Source organism: Cupressus sempervirens, chromosome 4 (assembly GCF_028749045.1).
Source record: "Cupressus sempervirens isolate cs-2001-9-10 chromosome 4, ASM2874904v1, whole genome shotgun sequence".
In the NCBI taxonomy this organism is placed as follows: domain Eukaryota; kingdom Viridiplantae; phylum Streptophyta; class Pinopsida; order Cupressales; family Cupressaceae; genus Cupressus; species Cupressus sempervirens.
In genome coordinates, this window is record NC_143121.1 from 189,119,065 (window position 1) to 189,142,303 (window position 23,239).

The 23,239-nt window shown below is 36.5% G+C and overlaps 1 protein-coding gene and 1 pseudogene across 1 annotated transcript; one reads left to right on the top strand and one right to left on the bottom strand.

The window, feature by feature from the left end:
- Nucleotides 1-2,958: 2,958 nt before the first annotated feature.
- Nucleotides 2,959-10,354, bottom strand: LOC149560629 (kinesin-like protein KIN-4A pseudogene; annotated as a pseudogene).
- Nucleotides 10,355-14,781: 4,427 nt separating this feature from the next.
- LOC149560630 (putative disease resistance protein At4g33300) lies at nucleotides 14,782-20,380 on the top strand. Its single transcript, XM_089824757.1, has 3 exons — nucleotides 14,782-15,849; nucleotides 18,437-19,040; nucleotides 19,129-20,380. Exons 1-3 carry the CDS (start codon nucleotides 15,432-15,434, stop codon nucleotides 19,286-19,288), a joined length of 1,182 nt encoding a protein of 393 aa, XP_089680883.1. The 5' UTR covers nucleotides 14,782-15,431; the 3' UTR covers nucleotides 19,289-20,380.
- The last annotated feature ends 2,859 nt before the right edge of the window (nucleotides 20,381-23,239 follow it).

A 23,239-nucleotide genomic window follows, 5' to 3' on the forward strand; every position in this document is an offset into this window, starting at 1 on the left:
ACAGGTTTTGGTTCATCTTTTGCACTCACCTTATCCTTTGTTGAGAGATCATGCTTCTCTTTCCCATGGGAACTTCTTTGATTTCTCCTCTTCAACTTCTTTTTCGTCGTCAAGACATATTGATAAGTATCCTTAATAGAAGCAATATTCAACATGCCAATATCATCCTGAATATTGAATCTCAAGCCATTAATGTACTAAGCCACCTTCTCCTTAGAAAGTTGTCTATGTCCAGACCGAATAGTCAACTTGTAGAACTCCTCGGTATAATCTTTCACAGAAATATCCTTCTACTTCATATTTTGCAACCTCTTAAACAATTCAAGTTCATAATAAATAGGTGTGAACTTAGCCTTCAACTTAGTCACCATCAATCTCCAGCGCATGATCTTCATTTCAGCTTCCTCTTCCCTCTCTCTTTGCAATTCTTTCTACCATAAAGAAGCATGCCCTTTTAGCTTAGTCTGTGCTAACCTCACTCTGAGCAGATCTCCAATATCTTGTAACTCAAAGTAGTCTTCCAATTCACCAATCCAATCAATCAGGTCTTCAAGATTCAAAGTACCCAAGAAATTAGAAACATCCATCTTATGCTTCAGCTTCAACCGAGTGTCAGATCTGTTGGCTCTTGAATTAACATCTTTTCAATAACCCAATGATAAGAACAAATACATCTAGGGGTAGATAATTCCCATGTTCAACATATCTATTCAGATATTGGGTCCAACTATAAGACTATACTCCTTCAGGCTCTGCAAGACCTAGGCAGGTGAACCTATAGATTCCATTATGTAACCAGTTCCTAAAACCATAAATCTAAATCTATACTTAGTAGATGAAAACCCCTGAATCTTCTATGCTTATGCAAATAAAATAGACATGAAATAGCTAATAACATGACTTATGAACTTGATAAGCTAAGTGAGGGAAAATCCTTTCAACTCTTCAACATAAAATGGAAAGACTTTGATTAATATATTGATTTCAGCATAACCAAGATATGAGCAAAACATAAAGATCCTGTAGCTGATTAGTGCCTTATCTATTGGAAAATTCCACAAACCACAAACATACATCCTTGGATATCAGCGATATATCTCATATATCAAGACTCCAGATCTATCCTATCACTTTGTGAATCAGACATCTACATCAAAACTAAATCTCATACTTGACCTATCCCTTCATGAAATTTGCAACCCCATTATGGTAAATCAAGCACATTTACATGACTCTTTGATTCACAAGAAAAATATACCAAAATATACAACCTAAAACATGTTACAACTGGGTTTGTGCTTTTTGTTCAAAAACCACATAAGATTACAAACAACATAAATAGGAGACAAGAATCAAACTAAAGATAACTCATTGCTGCATTTTATTTATTTCCTTGAAACAAATACATAAAGATGTATGGAAATAATTCATGAAACAACTGAATATACTAGATTATATATAAAACTCTATTATTGTTGTTCATACAAGAGAGAAATGTTGGGCATGGTAGTATCATAGCTAGAGCTAAGCTCAATAGATTGGAAACAAAAAACACCAACCCCAAAGAAAGAGAAGAGAAGAGACTAAATAGAATGAAAGCAATCTCGGATCTGCTATGATGCTACCATTTGTCCACTTCGAGAACTCCCACTTGCTAATGTAGAACCTCTCTCTCCTCTCTTCCTTCAACTGAAAATCATATCTCCTCATTCTGTTTGAAAAATGCTTGAAACTGCCCAAATGATGAAGAAAGAACTAATTGTAAAAGATGCCAGATCTGCTGCTAAAACACATGCCAAAACACCCGCCAAATGTGTGCAAAGGCAAAATAACACCTCTAGGAATATTTTCCCCAAAACCAAAGCCAACAAACTCCTTTGTTTTCTTTCCAACTGAATCTGAAGATTCATCATGACAAACATCTATTCTATTGAGAATGCCCCTGATTTTACAAATTTGCCTATAACTTTTGATTGGTTGAACTCGCACACATTTTGACTGTAAAATTAGAAAGTTCATCTTCTCCCCTTTCTGTTGCTATATAACACTTCATATTTTGACAAAAAATGAGACCCCTGGTGCCCCTTGCTCTTGGCCATGAACAAATTATGTAAAAGTTGAAAATATTTAACTCTTTAATATAGTTTCAACTTTACATTATATCTCAAATTTATTTTCAAATTCTCAAATCTAGAATGCATGTTCAACTTTTTGAAGGAACCACCATCGCCTCATCACCGCAGTTAACCTTAACTGGCCTCTAACCGCTGCGAAGCTGCAACACGGTTATCTTGACATTTTCACCACTTCATCGCGATTAGGCCTAACTGCCAGACTTAACCGACGATGTCGCAATGCCATTAATTAACCATTTTTGCAACTTCATCGTGGTTAGCACTAACTGAGCCCCAACTACTGTGACATTGCAAAATCTGGGCCCGCCTCAGGAACTATGCCATGTGGCACCTCCTTATTCGTTGCTGGGTTGCCACGTTACCATCTTCCATGTCTGCGTTTGGGTTCAGAATTTTTGTTTGCGTCGTCACTACTAGTTGTCCATCCAGGTGGGCCTCTCATGTGCACTTGGTTTTCTCAAAAGAGCATTGCGGTGTTTAATCTTTTTGTATTTAAATACAAGTAAAATCGCCCATGAGATGAATGTGGGATAAACATCCTCAGCTATTTTTGACGCCTATGGATCATCTGTGAAATGTCTATCCACCGAATTGGTACTTTCCAATCCAACAAAAGAGGCAGATTCAGCTACAAGAGAATTGATTGCCTACAAATTCTGGATTTTAGTTTCTAAATAGTGTATCTTAAATGGTAAGCATCTTTTTGGAAAATCCACGACCTGGACATCATTGATATTATCTATTTCTTTCCAAGATTTTCCACTGTGCAATAACTCGAGTTTTAGATTTAATTACTTCTTTCGACCTCAGCTTCCATAGCATGCTATGCTAGAATCAATGATTTATTATGCCACTCTTGAAGCTCCCAGTATAGTTCTACATTGCTAGCTTCAATCCATGATATCTTTTTCTTTAATACCTATGCTTCATTAGATGGAACTCCTCCTCCAACATGAGCACAAAGTATTTCATATTGCAAATATTTAAGTTGCCGACGTATTCGTTGAATCTCATTCGCCATTGGATCACGATTTACAATTGGCTTATTCTGAATAATACGAGCCCGATTGGCATACTTAAGAGTGTTGAGAATTTCCTCTGTATTTATATCTGCTGGACTAACACAAGCTATCATCACAGTTCTATTGTTCCCCCCCTAGAGAAACCTGCAAGAGGCGAGTCAGTTTACTGTCTCTATAAGGAACACAAACTCCTTTGCGCATTTTTTCATCTCCAAGTGCACTAATAACATTCCCAAGTGCTAGAAATCCCTTGCTAATGTGAATTCCTTCTTTTAAACAAAGACTATCAACACCAGTCCTCATCATCGCTGTGATCCAACAAGATCTACTAAGTGAAGCTTTGCACATAAAAAGTCTTATCCTCCATCTTCGATTAAACCCATTTCTCCTATTGAAACTGCATCTCATTTTCGCATATGCTCCATGGTGATTGTGAAGATGACATGTGAATGACTGGATTGAGAATTCATGTTTGTGCTTCTGGTTGCTCGAGCCAGTGAACCTTGTGCCAGATATGTAGCCATTTCTTTTTGAGTTCGCTCATCTACCTCTATTGAACTTGCAAGTGTTATGACCTCATTTGATTTCTCTCGAATTTGTATGGGTACCTTTCCAGGCATTGTTGGATTTCCTCCAAGACCATTGATTGCATCTACCTTTAAAGCAGAGTGTTGGTGTAAATAAGTATTTACTTATTACACTTACTTAAGTTTACTTAGGTTAATGCATTATTTAATTATTTTGCATCATTTTATTATTTATTTAGGTGAGACACTTAGGAGTTTGTGTACTCTCATTGAGTTATCGAATTCTAATCATGCACATGGTGTCTACAACACAGGAGTTTACATCATTCATTGAGTTGTCATGTTGACAACACAGTTATTTGCACTCCTCATTTAGCACATGTTGTCTACACCACTGATTTGGGTGCTACACCATTGTTGGCTTATCCTCACATCATCACACTTAATCTCGTGCTCAATAGAGGATAACCCATATCTGGTGGACATGTGCCTGGTTGTATGACATATCATGTTGCTAACTTCTATGCATTTTAGAAACTCTCCTGAGGCCTTTATATACAGGCACTCCTAGTGTACTCTCAAGATGGCTAAGCTGTCATATTGAATGAATATCGTCATTCTAATCATACTCTGTCTATTTTGGTCTACTGTGTGCTTGTGTTGAGTTCTTTAGTTCTTGGGTGAATTCTGGCCTAAGATAAATTCTTACATGGTATTAGAGCTGAGGGAGATTCTCTACACATAGCTGTTCGAGACCGTTCATGCTTTAACACCTCGACAAGAATCCAGAGGATATGCTGAAATTGAGAGCGTTTGGAGCCAGATTTGACCTCATCGTTGCGTCTGGAGCGTCAATTTGGTGAAGATCCACTATAAATTTGCCTATATTGGGTGAAAGTTGATTGTGAGACAAATTTTTTTTGTAAATTGGAACTCGAAGGCCCCGATTTGCATTTCGGGTATGATCAATTAATTGATCTGATTAATTCTTTTTTAGATCTGCATTTATTTATTCTTTGCAATTTATTTCCGAATCTATTATTTTCAAAAAATTTCTAATAGCCTAGGCAGAGAAATGTTTTTGCTAAACCAAGCAGTGACAACCCAGCTAGGCTGTGTATTTGGTGGATTTTTTAATTTAATTTCATAGGGAATTTTTATATTTGGTGGGCTATTTTAAATCTAGCCTACACTAAGCAGGAACCGTGCTGGACATTCCACTCTGCGAATTTCGGCGATAATAGTTACCGACGGTCACAACCCCTCCGGCAACCACAACCCACACATCCAAGGTAATTTCTTTAGCATTTGCATTGAGGCCTTTACCTTTTAAATAGTAGTAAATCCCACCCCACATGCAATGTGGGACTAAAGAATAATAACCCGACGGCTGCAAAAGGTTTCGGCTTGCGTGAGAATCTCGGCATAGAATCTGGCAATGACTACAGTTTTTCCTTCGATAGTTCAAGTTTCCAGCATCCATCCTGCAACAGAGGACACACAACATATTTTAAATCACTACCGCCGCCGTTCCACTAGGACACGCAATCGATGTAGATTTGCCAAGCGCAGTCATTGCGACATGCGACACTCGTTTAGATCAAGTCTAGTTGACACCAGGCTGTCATGCGTCTCATAAAGACTCAACCATGTGTTGCCACGTCTGTGACAACCCATCTGTAGTGCAGATCCACGCATGAGCTTTCAATTGGACATGCGAACCCAGTAAACTGATGATATGTGACCAATTGCCACATCAATTCCTTTATGCATTCGAGTGGACATCCACATCATCAATCCAATCAGCATTCCACGTCAGTATTTTTCGTACAATTTTGTACATTCGGTACGGTATGACACCACCACCTTAGCTGTTGATGCCATCATTGGCCAAGGTTTGCTGACCTCATCAGATTCACTGCATTAAATTTGACGCTCGTCTAGACGTCAAAACAAGTCAAATTACAACTACTATGACAGCCATATGACCGTCAAATTTAACTCAGATATTTGTTAATGCAACCCCTCTCTAGATTCATTTTGGTTTTTGCAGTCCGACTTTGGGAGGTCATAACTTGGACATCCAGACTCCAAATCAAGTGCAATTTTTTTTGAAATTGGGTAGAATTTTCTAAATTTTTCAATGGTGCAGCTATTTTCTAGTTTTGGTGCATGTTGACTATACTTGCATAATCCTGCATTTCGCAACTTCAAACGCTCCGTATGGGCACATCTGGAGTCGAAATTAGGTTCTATTGTTTTTGAAAGTGTGTTATTTTTCATCTACTTTTTAGATATGCTATCAGATTGTAGGGTTATGTGGACAAAAGTGTCACTTTCAGCAATAGGGCCTTTCTTTGCATTGTAATGCTTCATAATTGTAACACATTGTAAAATTTTAGATTTGTACTCATTAAGAGGTTGTAACAAACAAAATCAGAAGTCCACAAGGCCAAAATTGGCAAGTGGCCCATTGTAATCACACTACTTATAAAGTGCCCAAAGCATTTATTTTGGGCGGGTTTCTTGATTAAGTGAAAAGGGGGGGGGTGTTCTTGTTGTTGTGTTCTCTCTTTTTTGCACTTTTCTTTCATATTCTGCATTATGGGCAACTTTAAGTTTCCTAAATTAACTCCTCATAACTATGCTACGTGGTCAATCAAAATGTGGTATCACTTAATGCATAATGGAGTTTCACAATATGTAGATGGTACTCTTCCTAAACCAACAGGTGATAATGTTTCAAAAAGTGAAATTTCAGCATGGGTAGCAATGGATAGGAAAGCCCTAGGTGATATATGTTTGGGGGTAGATGATAAGATCATGTATCAAATCAAGAAATGTACTACATCCAAGGAAGCTTGGGATACTCTCGAAAGCCTATATGGTAAAGTGTTTGAAGAGGATGTGTTCAAAATTGAAGATGAGCTTGTATCCTTAGATCCTAAGTCACATGACACAATTCAATATTTCATCATCAAGGTGAATGAACTAACGACAAAGCTTACTGATTGTGGAAGTTCTATCAAAGACGATAGACTAATCTATCTCATTCATAACAAGCTACCATCAGAGTATTCCACATTTGTATCTTCTCTTAACACCTTAAAGACAACCTTAGGGTTTTCTTACAAGAAAGTCACTTTTGATGAATATGCTAAACTGTTGGATGATGAAGAAAAGAAGTTGAAATCAATGGGGATTCTAAAAACACCTTAGTCCAAAGCATTGGTGGCTAATGAGGGTTCTCACCATTTAGCTAGACAATCTTCAAACAAAGGAAAGAGTAAGAAGAAATGGAAGAAGGACAAATCTGAGGATGTAGAAAAGACAACACCACAATCCAATCAACAAGGCAAGTCCTCAAATTCTAACAACAAGAAGGGGGACAACAATAAGGAGAAAAAGAAGTGCGCTTATTGCAAGAAATCGGGTCATGAAGAGCATGAGTGTTATCTCAAAAAGATTGATGAATTGACCAACATCATGAAGAAACATAATGTTCCATTGCCTAATGCTTATAAGGATAAAGGGCCGTCTTCAGATTCAAAGGACAAAGGGAAAGCACTCATGACTAATTCAAACTCTTCAAAAGAATGGATATTTGACTCAGGTGCCTCATATCACATGGGTTCTTCAAAGGAGGATTTTTCTTCAATGAAGCAGTCCAAGGTACCGTACATCTTCATGGGGAATGATAGAAAAATGGAAGTTGAAAGGAAAGGAAATGTGGAGATGGAAAATGGAGAGTTTCAAAATGTTCTCTATGTTCCAAATCTAAGTTCAAATCTCCTACCAATCTACCAAATCACTCACGTTGGAGATGGACATAGAGTTGAGTTCCTTCCAGACTCAGTAAAAGTGCATAGTCTAAAAGATGACTCCTTGGTTGCAATGGGGAAAGTGTATCATAACAAGAGGTTGTACTCTTTCTCTCATTTTGTACCCAACTCTCCTTCAAAGGCCTTGTTATCTCAATCCAATTCAAACATGCAATTATGGCATGAGCGGTATGGTCATCTTGACTACCACTACCTTTAGCAACTTTGCACATACCACATGGTCAAAAGTCTACCTCAAATCAATTTTTCTAAGGGTGTATGTTCAACAGATTCAGTGGATATGCATCCAGAAGGGAAGTTACAAAGAGGGAAGTCTTCTAGAGAAAAAGGTGTTCTACAGATGGTTCACATGGTATTAGTAGGTCCTTTTGTATTCAGCCAGGGTCGCTACATACTTACCTTAGTTGATGACTTTTCAAGGTTCACTTGGGTCTACTTTCTGCATAACAAGAATGAAGTGTTGGACAAATTTCTAGACTTCAAGACTCATGTAGAATGGAAATCCAGAAAGGCCATCAAAGTACTCTGAATGGACAATGGAAGCATGTATGTGAATAGAAGACTTATGGACTTTTGTAAACATAAGGGCATTGATCTTCAGACTTTGCTAGCATTCAGTCTGCATAAGACATATGTTGCAGCTTTGAGGATCCTCACTCTTAAGTCTATGGCAAGTTGCATGATCCATGCCAAGTCTATAGATCCATCATTAGAAGTCGAAGCAATCTCTAGTGCCACTCACATTCTTAATCGTTCTCCTCATCCAGCCTTAGATGGAAAAACTCCTTTTGAGGCATGGTGCAGTAGGAAACCTATTGTGATGCACTTCAAAGTCTTCGGTTGTCCTACATGGGCAAACCTATCTTCCAGGGGATGCAAGGCATAGTCACCTCGGCCTTGTACTTTCATTGGTTATGAAGACAATGTGAAGGCATACATATTTCTAGATCCAGAGACACCTTAGATATTTGTGGAGAAGGATGTACACTTTGAGGAAAGTTCATCAAGCTTGTCCTCTACTCCTCTTCGCACATCATACAGTGTGGAAACTGATAGTGACACCAATGATAGTGTTTCAACAGCTTCAGACACATGGGGTTCTATCGACAATTGCAGTGAGAGGTCACTTCATCAGTTCAGTCCACATGCATATATCGCCACAGTGATAGGTCAAAAATAGCAAGGTACATTCAGTCTTCCAGATACAGGTTCAGTGATAGATTTGGGAGATAGTATTGATGATCTGCCTCTTCTTCTTGATGCAGAATTACCTTCTTCAGTTGTCATGAGGGCTCCATCTGACTCTCTTGCTCATTCTCTACATGATCGATCCTTACAGGTTGAAGTGATTGTGGATACTTATGATCAGCAGTTGTAGTAGGGTTCTTCATCAGTTGCAGAGACAAATAGTTCTTTGGGACAGTTCTTCAACCAGTTGAGCAGGTTTCAGAGACATCACATATCCATGGGATTCTTTCCACACACAGCGGAAGCGTCTCAGTTGTACCCTTGGCATTGTTTCTTCCTAAGGGGACAAAAACTATTCTGTAGTCTTGAATCAGCTTCTTCATCGAAGCAGTCACTGTTCGACATTCTTCTTTGTGGGGGGGGAGCCCATCCTATCTCTCTTCCTCTTCTCATCATTCTCTTATGTATCTACTGGATGTATGTTGTCATGGGGGGTTCTTGATTACTCCATCCATCCATGCATCCCTATTTATCTCTCTTTTTGGGGGAGGGTTTTTCCCATGAGGTTTTCCCTCTTTCTCCACTTTATGAGAGATTGCATATCATTATGTACATGGGTACCTAACATGGCCTAGTAGCCGAGACCCATATTGCATTTCATCCTAGATTTTATAAGCTTAAGGGCATTCCACTAAGTTGCACTTAAGGGGGGGGGGGGTGTTGGTGTAAATAAGTGTTTACTTATTATACTTACTTAAGTTTACTTAGGTTAATGCATTATTTTATTATTTATTTAGGTGAGACACTTAGGAGTTTGTGTACTCTCATTGAGTTACGCAACTCTAATTATGCACATGGTGTCTACAACACGAGAGTTTACATCATTCATTGAGTTGTCATGTTGACAACACAGTTATCCGCACTCCTCATCTAGCACATGTTGTCTACACCACTGATTTGCATGCTACACCATTGTTGGCTTATCCTCACATCATCGCACTTAATCCCATGCTCAATGGAGGATAACCCATATCTGGTGGACATGTGCCTAGTTGTATGACATATCATGTTGCTGACTTCTATGCATTCTAGCAGCTCTCCTGAGGCCTTTATATACAAGCACTCCTAGTGTACTCTCAAGATGGCTAAGCTATCATATTGAATGAATATCATCATTCTGATCATACTCTGCCTATTTTGGTCTACTATGTGTTTGTGTTCAGTTCTTTAGTTCTTGGGTGAATTTTGGCCTAAGCCAAATTCTTACACAAAGGAATGACTAGGATCAAGTAAGTCACACACCTCTTCTTTCAGAATCTCAATGAATGAAACTCTTAACTGAAATTCTGCTTGATTTTTCAATGTTTCATTTTTTTGAATATCGCCTCCATAACTTGGGGAATAATTCCTATCTCCTCACCTTTTGCATAACTAGTACCCATGGTGTATGTCTTGCCAGAACCAATCTGTTCACATGCAAGAACTGTGGCATTATAACCTTGGAATAACAAAATGGCCTGCAACAGATCTTGTAATGTTTTGGTTATTATCTCCCTGTTACTTTTGTTTCCAGATTGGGGATAAATTTTCAGCACTGAAAGTTCACAATTTTGGCCTATGTTTATATCAAAACACGCCATCATCAGAATATCATCATGCCTCCATATTTGGCTTGTCTAATGAGAAATATATTTTATGTATCAATGTTGTATGGAAAGACATTTTTGAAATTTTTTTTTATCAAGAATGAGCATAGGACTTCCCACATATACTTTAAAAAATAAAAAATCATTAGTGGCATACAAGCTTTACAATACTTACTTTATATCAAAACAACACCCAATCAAGTCATGCCAACTTGAAAAGGTTTTCTGAACTCTCCATAAAATAGAATCCTATTATGTCCCTTAAAATCCCAAATAGAGAAATATCAATGCAGTTTCAAGTAGCTTTCTCATATACACTATAGCATATCAACCTAATGAAGATAGTCGGGCCTGACTAAATTTTTCTTTTGCATTTCAAACACTTGACCCCTTAACCCGATCCATTGAATTCATTTCACTAATTGGATTCAAATTGATCACTGTCTGGACACTTATAACTCATTTTTTACCCTTTTCCAATAACTATCCACTTTGTGCCTTAAGGTCCTCAAACTGGTCTTTAAAATTGATAGAAACACCTGATTGGGCTTTGATATTAGATATGTATTTTCTCTGGTCCATAAACTCTCACCCTATTAGATTTCATGTCATGAAAAATTTAGGGTCAAAATATATTGACCGTCAAAGTCACTCACTTGAAACCACCTATAAACAAACATGTCAGAAAATAATAAAGTTCGTTCAGTCTTAGCTTTGGAAACGAGTCAAACGAACACCTGGGGGCATGAAAATAGGGGCATTAGTTTACTGTCATGAGGATAGTATATATCTATGATTTTGGCATAACTGGGTGCATTTGGCACGTGTTCAAAGTTAGGCACTCAAAATTGCAGAATTGGAATATTGGCAGAACACTGATTTTTTGTAAACAAAATGGACCTAGGAAAGTGTGCAGATGGATTCATCAAGACTTGAAAATTGGCATGCTTGAAGTATTTTCAGAGTAGGACATAGTGGTACAATCTATTTGCTCTCATCTATCATGTATTTAGAGTTATCACATCCTGAAAAGGGCTACCGATCAATCTGCACTTTTCAACATCAGTAAAACTTCATAAATTGCATTTGGAATTGCATTTGAAAACTAGTCGAATAGATTTGTCATAAGCTCAAATCAAGAACATCACAAGTGCCTAACCTCTAAATGAAATGCAAAAGGAAATTTCTCATTTCAGTCTACTGAGTCAAAGTTATAACTAGTCAAACAGGGCTTTTCAAAATTCTAAGAAATATGCATCAACATGACAATATTAAACAACCAACTTTGAGGAATTCAAAACCTAGTCAAAACATATCAAAACAACCTGAAAACTGAAACATAGGTTCTTTGATATGCATACTAAACACTCCCAAAGCATCGAGTCATGAAACTTAATCAAATACAAGATATTCAATTGCAAACTAGGCTTCCTACCGTTGTTTTACACTTGACAAAAATGCAGATTTAAGCAATGCTCAGAATGATGCTTCACAAAATGATTCATAATGGAAATTTATCATTATGGGACACATGTATATATTGAATGAAAGGTGTTACAAACATAAAACACTTCATAGGCCTCAAAGTAACAATTGGGTACACATGCATGAAAAGCTCTTATAGGGGCTTAATTTGACTCAGAATTTAGAATGGTACTCAAAATCAGGGCTTCAATTTTAAGTCCCATCAAGATCTATTCACCCGACTAGCTCTATCTTCCATATATCTCTTCAAATGATCAACTCTATCCTCACCACTTGATCCAACAACCTCAAAGCTCTTAGTGACTTCCTCATAATGATCTTTAGTACCCACATGCCGAGGTACATAATCTATGGGCCTCATGATCTCATTCTTCATCAACTCCATCTCAAATATAAAATCTAGATCCTTGCTTCCACAACATCACATAGATCTTCAATTGCCCTAAGGTCTAATCTTCTCGGAGGCATCTTCCAAGATCTTTGTAAACCCTTTGCAAAAAATCTCTAGCCAAATATTCACTCTGATAATCTTTACCCTAGTTCTTGGTGCAAACTGCCTCAACTTCGGTGGCTTGTCTACATGTGTAGGAAAACTTAAGCTCTGATACCATCTGATGGAGCGCAAGGTAGGAGAATCCCTAGAGGAGATATCCTAGCCCCCAAAAAATAAACACACAATGGAAGATAAACAACAACACAAAGATTTAGATCCAAAATAATGCTAATTCTCATAATATAATTATAAGACTTACATCTAACATGCTCGATTGTAAGGCCTTCCGGGTTACGACCAAAAACTTAAGGAAATACAGGAACAAATCTGCAAGATCTCGCAAGATCTAAACCCTAGCTAGTCTAGATCTGCAATTTGGTAGAAAACCCCAAGAAGAATCTAAACTTATGCTCGCAAGCCACAAAACAACCTTCTTGTTTTTTCCCAAGTCCTAGCTTAACTACTAGCTCAGCTCAAACTTTGCTACTTTCAATACTCCTCTAGGGTAGATGATATGATCCAAGACTCCACAAGACCCCTCTACTTATATCCAGCTAAGCCACAAGTTGGCCTAGCAAGTTACAAATGAAATAAATCCTTACATTAAATACATTATCAAGCCACAAGTCGACCTACAATAGATATTGAATACCAAATGCCTTAGAAGGCTTACGACATTCATTAAATACACCTAAGACAAATAACCAAGACCCAAATAGGCCCACACAAACTCCCATGATCGATCCACGTTATGATCTCAATCCTCACGCAACAAATGCACCAAGTCAGCCGAACAAATCTACCAACCAAGCATTGCCAAGATCCCTCAAGCATCATCAAACTCCTTTAGTTATCGAGTAATCAACACAAGCCAAGCAACAATATATGTCGAGCAACAATATATACTGAGCACCACTCCTTTGGTGATTGAGTTCTCCCACTCGAAGGTTCAACCACTTCACCATGCAAAATTGCCAACTACCCTAGGATGCTCCTGCATCAAGTTCAAATATCGATCCTACTCATTTTTTTAAAAAATATCACCATTTACAACCATCTCCATATGAAGGAGTAATTACAATGGGGTAGTTACAAGGCAAAGCTATACATTTTTAAAGAAAATAAGTTTTCACTATCAACATTTAAACCTCTAAGTTATTAAATTATGCAAATTATCATAATTACTAGTAAATTTTTTCTTATTAAGAAGGCCTTCTCCAACTGTGGGGAAATGAAACATGCATACCTTCGATTCTCAAATTTTCCTTAAATAATTAATTTTTAATTTACATTTTTTGAATGTCTTTGTTATGGGTTTTTTCATTGATGGTGGTTGTGTCAACGATAGAAATATAGTAATTGTAAAGATTGTTCACATTCAGTTAAAAAAATGCATTTAGTTTTATTTTAAAATTTGTAATGATTTGTATCTTAGAAGTTTAGGAAAAATAAATAATAATATTGCATCATATCTACATTTTAGTTTCAAACTTATTCTACATTTTAGTTTCAAACTTATTCTACATTTTAGTTTCAAACTTATTCTAAGAAAGAATTGTAAATATATTTACAACAAATATTATTTAAAAAAAAATTCAAAGCATATTCTATTTTTAGAAAAATAATAAATAAATATAAATTTTCAACTACTACTAAGACAAATGTGTCTTTTTAAATACTTGATTGAGACGCGTCTTTCCGAAATTCATTTTGTGTTTTCAATAGGAGCTATGCAATATGGTTTAACAAGTTGCACATGTTAATTATTGTTTGGTGATTGAATGGAGACAATTTTTTTTATTTTAAATATTGAAAAATTCATATTACATAGTTGCTGCTAGAAACTCAAGAAAATCTTATGACATTGCTGTAGCAACACAAATAGCAAAAACAGTACAAAATGTTCAAATTGTTTCATATATGTAGAACAAGATGTACATAGGATTTGTACTTTAAGACTTTATTCAGACATTTTATATGCATTTCTACGTGACATTTCATTCTTGCTCTTCATTGCTCTTATTTTGCAAAACTAAAATGCAGTGTCATTATTATGATGTTAAGAGAGATTCTATACTAGAAGCAATATACAAAATGTTGTAAGCATGTACATAGAAAAAATAATTCAAAATAAAATGAAAGTATAACCTTTGGAAAGTTTCATGCAATCAAAATGTACAATTTGTTCTTAAATAAGATACACTTTGTTAGGTGAAAATCAAATATCCTTACTCATTGTTGCATGAAAAATATACAATTACGAGTTTAAAATTATTTGTTAATATCTTAAATTGATATCAAATTTATAAGAAAGAATGGTGATTGTGACTGATAAAACTACATAATGCGTAGAAAGTCAAGTTGATTAAGAAGAAAGTACTTTGAAAATAAAATTTATTTATAAACTATAGTACAAATCAAAGTAATAAATCAATTATTTTTTAACACAAACGGTACATTAATCATTGTTGCGAAGGAGAAACTGGACGTACTGTCTGAATTGTCCAAATTAAGCTTTGGATTTTTGAGGCCGACCATATATTTTTGTAGAATATGTACGGATTAAAACAAACCGTGTATAAGATTTTTATGAATTTAGCTTTCCTGGAAAGGTCCTTTAGATCCATCCTTGAAGCAATCACATCTTTATTTAGTGTAAACCCAACATTTTTCTGAGGAAATGTAAACATGAAAACGGAAAACCCGTTATAAGCGTTTCCAAAGATTTCTAGAAAAGTTGTTTAGATCTGTTCTCGAAGGAGTTCTATCAACTCTATTTCTAAGAATCTTCCCCGCATAGGCATGTTAAAATGATCACTAGTAGGAAACCACCTTGAAGTAGTTAATTTGCTTCTGTCTGCTTTCTTCAACCCTTCTTTGCTCTTTCACAGAGATCATGCTTGCGCGTAGAATCTTTCGGCATGCTTTTAATATCCAGAATCATTCTTTATTACTAATAGATCTCTATTTATGGAATGAGTTTCCGTTGGAAATCTCTCTGGATCAGAATCAGATCTATAACTGATCAAGGTCACCAAAATCCCACTTTAATCAGTTTTTGAATTCCACAATTAGGGTTTGTAGAGCTGTTAAATGGGAATATTAGCCACTTCGAGCCCTTTCTTACATATCCACATGCTTCACGGATCTTATTCCCAGAGGAGGAGATCCATAGCCCGTGAAACCCTAGATCTCATGCCTACCCACATCTTATTACCCACCAGAAAGCTTGAGCAAGAAATGCAGGGTTTTTACCTAGGGTTACAGCCTTTAGATGTGAGGAGCATGCTGAGAGATTCTATGTGCAAATTAGTTTCTATTGTTACAAATGAAGCTGTTTGTAATACCAAGCTGCTTCATGATATGGAAGAGGGTTTCAGTTATTCTGTTCACGCGACTGCTGCTGTGAAATCTCTATTTTGTGTAGGATTTGAGAAGTCGATTGGCAATTTAAAGAGGTGTATGGGAGGCGTAGGAAAGACAGCTTTGGCATTGGCTCTATGTAATAAAGGTAAAATGGCGTTCCCCTCCATTTTGTTTCTTGTCTTTTTCAAAGATCCAATCTGTTTCAAGTTTCTGGTCATAGTGTAATGAATGTTGGATTTTGCGTATTCTTCTTAGGTGATTGTGAGATGAAATTGTCACAGGAATGAATAACCCAATAAGGGTAATTGTCAGTAGTTGATTTCAGAGCTTTCAGTAGGAATTTTATTAGTTGTCAATAGTTTTTCCATTTGTTCTAATTTGGTTTCAAGTCAGATTTCAAATTTGTGAGCATAAATATGAGGTGTTTTTGTAATGTCAAATTGTGATATTGCTATTAGAATTCAATTGTCTAGTTTTAAAATCAAATTCATTAATCTATGTTTCATGAATAGAAACTTATAAGAAACAACTTCTTATGAGATTAAATGGAACACTCAGCATCCCTTGCATCTAGGTGATGGTCATAGGGGTGAAGGCCCTTCCTAGGAGGTCAGCTGTCCTAGCATTGCTCCAATTCAAATAACTTAACCATGAAGTTTCTTCAAAGGTTAAGCCAACTTAACTTGCTACCCATTAGCACAATCTTCAATAAATGTTATGTCTTATCATAACTATTCATTACAGAATCCCTTCAGTTCATCAATTGATAAATATAATGTATTTTCTTGGTGTCATTGACTTATGTTACATAAAGATTTTTATATATCAATAATTATCATTTTAGCCTAGAAAATGAAAATAGATTTGTTACAAAACCATTTTTAGAAAGCTTCGGTGAAGAGCAGAAAAAGAAAAAAGACAACACTATTAACCTAGGTAGCATGGGTAGGCATACCCAAAGTAGTAGGTGCTCAGTGGAACGCTGAGGAACTTGATTAAGGTTTCTGATTTTTGTTTCAGTTTTTTTGCTTGTGGATCAGTTTGTTGCTTATCAAGGATAATTCAATAAGAAATTAGTTTGACTTTGATATTATACCTATTAACAATGGGACAGGCTATCCTCCCACAAAAAAGTACCAAAAACAAAACAAAGTCAAACTCCTTTTTTTCAGATTCATGAAAACGTGTGATTTTTTTCCAATTTTTTTGTTGTTTTTGATTACAAACTATGAAGATCATGAAGATGAAATGGTGAAATTTTCAAAAAAATCCATGATGTTTTCGATCTTTTGAAAATTGGTCAACTGTACTTTTTTGTGAGAGGATAGCTGCATCCATTAACAATAAACTTAATTATTGTTCAAGTGAGAAGTTTATCATTTACAATATGTCATTGTTATATGATTTATGATCTTCTTGTTCATGTTTAAAATCTGCCTTCTCTGTTATGCATCTTAAACATTTATTATATATTATTAAATCTGCAACTGAAAACAGTACATTAGATCTATAGACTTTATTACTATTTTTATTTTGAAAAACTATTGTCATAATTCATATTTTCTATAAATATTAAATTATATTAAAAAAAATTGACATATCTAAATACCTCCATCCCCTATTTTGAAAAATAGTCGTACCCTTTCTGATAATTGCTAAAAGAACGAGAATTATGAACCATGAACTAATGTCAAGATTTAAATTGGACAGAATTTGACACGCATTAAAAACCAGCTTATAAAAAACTGAAGAGCTCCTCCATTATTCTGTAATCTCTCTGATCTTTTAAAAAAATATTTTCTTATTTAACATTTCTCTGTTATTTTCTTAATTTATCATGGTATCAGGTTAAGGATTAAATGTAACTCCGCTAGGAGTACTCATGAAATTGTGAACATTTTGAGAGCCGAACTTTTGAAGATGTGACTAGTGTTTTATAGATAGAATTTCTTGAGTAAAGAATACTGCATGTGTGGTTTGTGGGCGTATTCGTCTTGATCCTTCATTGCATCCCCAACAGCACTAGGAAAAAAAACTTGTAGATTTTGTAAGAAAGATGTTTTGTTAAAAGTTTTATTGCTGTTATTGGCTGGACGATTAGATATTTGGTATTGAAAGCATCTTATAATAAAAAGGTGTTTAGAGGAGATATGGGCTTCTCATAATGCCCACATATGTTCTGTTGGAAAAGGAAAGATGCTTTATATTTCAGAAGTTCTAACCATGTGTTCATATGATAGTTCAGTGATTGATTAGATATGTGGAAAATATTGGTAGGCGATATTTTAAATTCCTCATTGACTGCTTGACTAACGAATAAAAAAGAGAAAAGTGTTGGCATTTCATTTCAGCGGTGTAGATGAGGGTTGAAGTTGTGTCAATATTGATTGGTATGATGTCAATTAATCCCAACAAAACAACGCTTAATATTTTTCTTCAAATATCTGAATTCATATATTTTTACTACTATATTCTTGAAGCCAGAAATGTCCGACATTTTTCTTCATATAAAAGAAAGAATCTTTAGGTCAAAGGCCTAAAAGGTTGTAATTTCTAGAGTTTATTTGTAGTGTTTCTTTGTTTCGACAACTGCTTCTCTGTGCATTTTATTCAAGAAGTTTTTGAAGCTTTGATTTACAGTCTTCGCTTAAGATTTAATCCGAAAGGATAACGCTGCAGGTCATAAGTTTGCAACCCTTAACTTCTAAGACACATTTCTTTGTGATTATCAGGTTGTTCCCAAATGCTACTTTTCATTGCTTTTTCTGTCTCTCCATATTTACAAGGACTTGTAGAGTTGATGTGGGATGGCATTGTTGGAAGGAATATATATGACTTTTGGAATGTGGAAGATGCATGTATGCAGCAGCAGATTCAGCTTCCGAGGCAATCTAAATCAACTCCGCTGACATTAGATGATGTTGGGTCCAGAGAAAATATGGAGAAATCACAATTTCAAGTGGCAGGATTCAAAATTCTTTTGACAGCCAGACAGAGATCCATTACTCCCAAAAACTACTCCATTCAAAATTATCAATTGCCTTTGCTGGGCCAGGATGATGCTCTATCTCTTTTCTGCTTTCATGTAGAACCTTGTGAGGCATGGCAGAGTTCAATGACCAAACTTTCCAAGGGGGAATTAGTATCAGATTATCATCTTGATGGGCTACTTAGATTCTTCGACAACAGTAATAGATTTCCAGTGGACAAAAAAACTTGTACAGAGGTACTTCTGTACATTTGGGTTTATGTTCGGAAGCTGGAATGGCTGGAAGCCTTTACAATCTTAAAGGAACTTGCAAGTAGAAATTTGTGGAACTTGATCAGCAAATATAGGTAATTTGAATTTCAAATCCTTGGATCTATTAATTATCTTGTTATTACTTATTTGAAACTGGCCTAACATCATGATTGAATTTATCAGGAGCACAGCAGCTACCTTTTATGGATATGCTGCTGAGCATTACTTTTCTCAGTACTATGCAATGCGAGAATTGGTTTTGCATTTGGGAGGCAAGGGCATTGCATTCCAGAAGAATAGGGTTGCTTGTTCCTGGGAAGGTGGATATTTTGCCTGTAGATAGAAGTTGCTGAAGGCTAGGCCATTTGATGCTCAAATTGCATCGCTTCACACAAGCTAGAAGATTGCACAGACGGATTTGTACCAATTTTAAGTTTTTTTCCAGCTGAAATGCTAGCAAGCAGTAGGAGAATAATTTTCTACAGATAAAGGGCAACAATAATGATCTAGAAGACGTCTCAACTTCATCTGTTCGAGAATAATTTTCCAGAAGTAGAGGGTAACACTAAAGATCTAGATGTCTTATCTTCATCCCCACGACTATGTAATATGCTTGGAGAGGTTGATTGAACCAGAATATTAAGAAAAGAACAGGAAACTATCTTTGGGCTTTCTTCATGTACCATCGTTGTTTTGGGTGGCTATAGCACAAAGAGTTCTGATAAAAGTCAGCACATTGTTTGAAAATATCAAGAAAAATGAAGACATTGTTCTCAGAAAGGTTGGTGATAGAACAATAAATTCTGATATTGCTATCAAGATTTAATTGTGTAGTTTTTGAGTCAAACTCATTGACCCATGTTCCATGAGTAGCGAATCACACGAATCCATCTCTTATTGGAATAAATGGAACACTTAGCACTTATTGGATCTAGGTGATGCTCACAGAGGTTAAGTATCACTTCTGGGGAGGTAACCCATCCCAGTACTACATGGCTAAACACACTATGCTTGTAACCCCATTTTCAAAACCTTCATCAAGTGTTGTGTCTTATGAACCATTCATTAGAAAACCCTTTAAGCTCATCAATTGATAAGTAGGAAATATTTTCCACAAGTAAATTTTTGATATTGCTATGAGGATTTAAGTGTGTAGTTTTTGAGTCAAACTCATTTACTCACGATTCATGAGTAGTGATTCACATGAATTCATAAATGTAACACTTAGCACTCATTGGATCTAGGTGATGCTCATAGAGATGAAGCATCAGAACTTCCCGAGAGGTCATCCATCCTAGTAGTACTCTAGCTTAAGCGTGCTTATAAAGATCTCTACATTGTGTAATTGATTATACAAGGTAACTAATGAGCAATACATTGTAGAACTTCACATTGTACAGAAGTGAAAGTCAATGACATTATATTCTTTTGGTGACTTTGATTTTTGAGGAAGTGAGATTGGAAAAATAAATCATTTTTCAAAAGATTTGAACTCAATATCATTTAGATCTCTGTTATGAACTTTGCTATTGAACTAAGTACTCTTGAGTGAAATATACCGCACTTACTCTTACATTGAAAATTTGAAATACAAACAAAACTTAAAATGTTGAAGTTGATTATATTAATATCTTATTCAACCATCTATTGTTTTTGATGTACTAATGTTGCTATGTAACCAAAAATGTTCTAGCTTATATCAAAATTGCCTCAGAGGGTGCGAAGTTCACAATATACCATATCATAACATAAACTAAAAGAAAAAATAGCACAGGGGCTAGCTACCCTCTTTATCATTCGGGTTCTCCTTGGCCGGTTTGTCCTCTTTGATAGGCTTGTCCAATAGGGTCTTGAGCTAGTCATCTGCTAGAAAGCTATAGAGGGAGTTGTGGGTGATTTCACTTTTTTTTCCCGCTTCTTTCTTCTCCTTGTTCACTTTTGAAAAACTACAAAGTGGTGGCTACCGAATGCATAACCTTAGTAGAAAACACTACAAGGTTCCCAAATTTCTAGTAGAGGGCCTCTTGATTGTTGGCTAGATCATGCATAGACTTCTCCAGCCTATTCATCCTAGTTTTGCATTTATCCTTTTTGTGGTGGTGACTCCCCATCTTCCCCCCACCCTTAGTAGCCTCCTTCATTGGGGAGGTGATAGCCTCATCCAAGCTCTTGTCCGAGGACGGGTTACCTTCAATGTTATCAAAAAAATGGGATGGGCTAGGTATATCTTTGCTTTCGGCTTTTATCTTCCTCTTCCTAGTAGGATTTGTTTTAGTCTCTGTGGATTTCGAGCTCACTTTTATTTTTATTTTTTTAGGGTTGTTGGGGGGGGGGTCCTAAATTTCTCCATTTTAGGCCTCTTGTTAGAATGCCTAGCTACTTTATTGCTTCGTCTAGTATTAGTATCCAAGTAAATAAAGCTAATGTCTTTTTCGGTAGTAGGGGAATTCTTAAATGGCTCTCTTTGAGGCCAATAGAGGGCTTAGGTCAGTGGAGACTTAGGGAGTCACAGTGGCTAGGGGATTAACCAAAAGTGGTGGGTTGAGGGCAAGTTGGAATTTGTAGATTTTGAACATGAAGGCTTGGTGTAGGATATAAAAGGGTTTTCCTTCTTTCCTCTTTTTTTGAACATTAAATACACTATCCTCCATCAAATGCAAAATAAGGTGCAAGAAAGAGATTAAGTCTTGGTTTCTAAAGTGATTTAAGGTGGGGAAGTGGTAATAATACAACACTTAAAACTGGTCTTCAAGCGTAATGTAGCACATGATGACATATCACACAATATCCTAGAGCTTAGGCATGTCCTCTCTAGAGAAGCCACCGTGTATGCGCATAGGTTCCTCCTTAGGGCAGAAATTTTTTCGCAGACTTGCTACTTTCGAAACTTTGGGTTGCTTTCGCTAGCTCTTGCCTTCAAGAGACAAGTCACCCACCTTAGCAATGAGCTCCTCTGTCATTTCAAAGGAAACCCCATTAATTATCACTTTTCCTTTAGCTTAGGAATTCACAAATTGCACGTACACATGCTCGTCATATCCTTCAATACACTCCATGAATGATAAAAGCCCTCCTTCCTGCAAATAGATCTATGCCGCCTCACTATCTCTGATGTAGTCTTCAATTTCATCTGACTTAATATTGTTCGAACTAGCACCCATGTCGCTTTCTCCTAGCTCAATCACCAAACCCTCAGTTTGCACTGGCATTCCCTTGTTGTAGGACAAAGCTTGAAAGCGAAGGTCATTTAAGATTATATTGCTGAGAATGATCTCTTTGAAATAATCGATTCCCATATTATGATCACAAGGTCTCATGTTTTTCAACTTCCACCCTGTCTTTGTACATATAAACGATACCTTTCTCATCGTGGTTAAGCAGTGCCATCCGTACCCTTCCTGTAGAGTGATACACAAGGGAATTGCCATTATTGTCTTTCAATACGCCCATCCTTGGTGACTATAATCCTTCGACACAATTTTTCGTGGATCATCCTCTTGCCATCATTATAAATATTTCTGGTGAGAATGCCCAAAAGGGAAATAATCTAAAAATCTTTTTCTATCATTATGCACTTTACGACATTCAACCCAAAGAGTGTCCCGCCCTCTTGAGTCAATACCAATTTTCCACCTATTGTACCTCTTCATACCACACTGCAATGAATTCATTCGCTATCCACTAGATGTTGGGTGGATAGTGGGGTTTGGCTGGCATCATGACACTCTTTTATTCCCTCAAAGCTATAACCCATTTTAGCTAGGTCATTTGCCACGTCGTTGCCTTCCCGGTAAATGTGGATCACATGGACCTCATGAAACCCATCCATCAAGGTGCAAATTTCCTGAATGGTTGACTTAATATTCCTGCTACTACTTCCTTCTCCCTTAACAACTTTGATAATTAACAATGAATCACCCTCGACAGTTAACGTTTCAATTCTTTTTGCTTCTGCTATCCTCGTACCCTACAGAAGGGCCAAGGCTTCTACTTCATTATTTGATCCTTCTCCACAGTTTCCCGCATAGGCCACCACCAATTTTCCCATACTATCTCGGATAACCCCATCAGTCGTAGTCCTTCCAACAATGGTTGAGCCATAAAAGTTAAGTTTCATCCATGAATATGGGAGGGGTGTCATACCGTTTTACATCTAGCATTGGCTTTAGATCTTTCGAATATTGTCACCTTCAGGCTGAGGTCCCATGAAGCAGCCCATTTAATATTGTGGTCACTTGGGGGGTTCGATAGAGATTTCCAATGCCAAGTATCACTACATTCCTTCAAGAGCTTC

Bases quoted from the DNA above. Each gene is read 5' to 3' on its own strand.
- LOC149560630 (XM_089824757.1), top strand. From the start codon at position 15,432: ATGGGAATATTAGCCACTTCGAGCCCTTTCTTACATATCCACATGCTT. The intron at 15,850-18,436 runs GTAAAATGGCGT...TGTGATTATCAG, and splicing joins ATTGGCTCTATGTAATAAAG to GTTGTTCCCAAATGCTACTT. The intron at 19,041-19,128 runs GTAATTTGAATT...TGAATTTATCAG, and splicing joins AACTTGATCAGCAAATATAG to GAGCACAGCAGCTACCTTTT.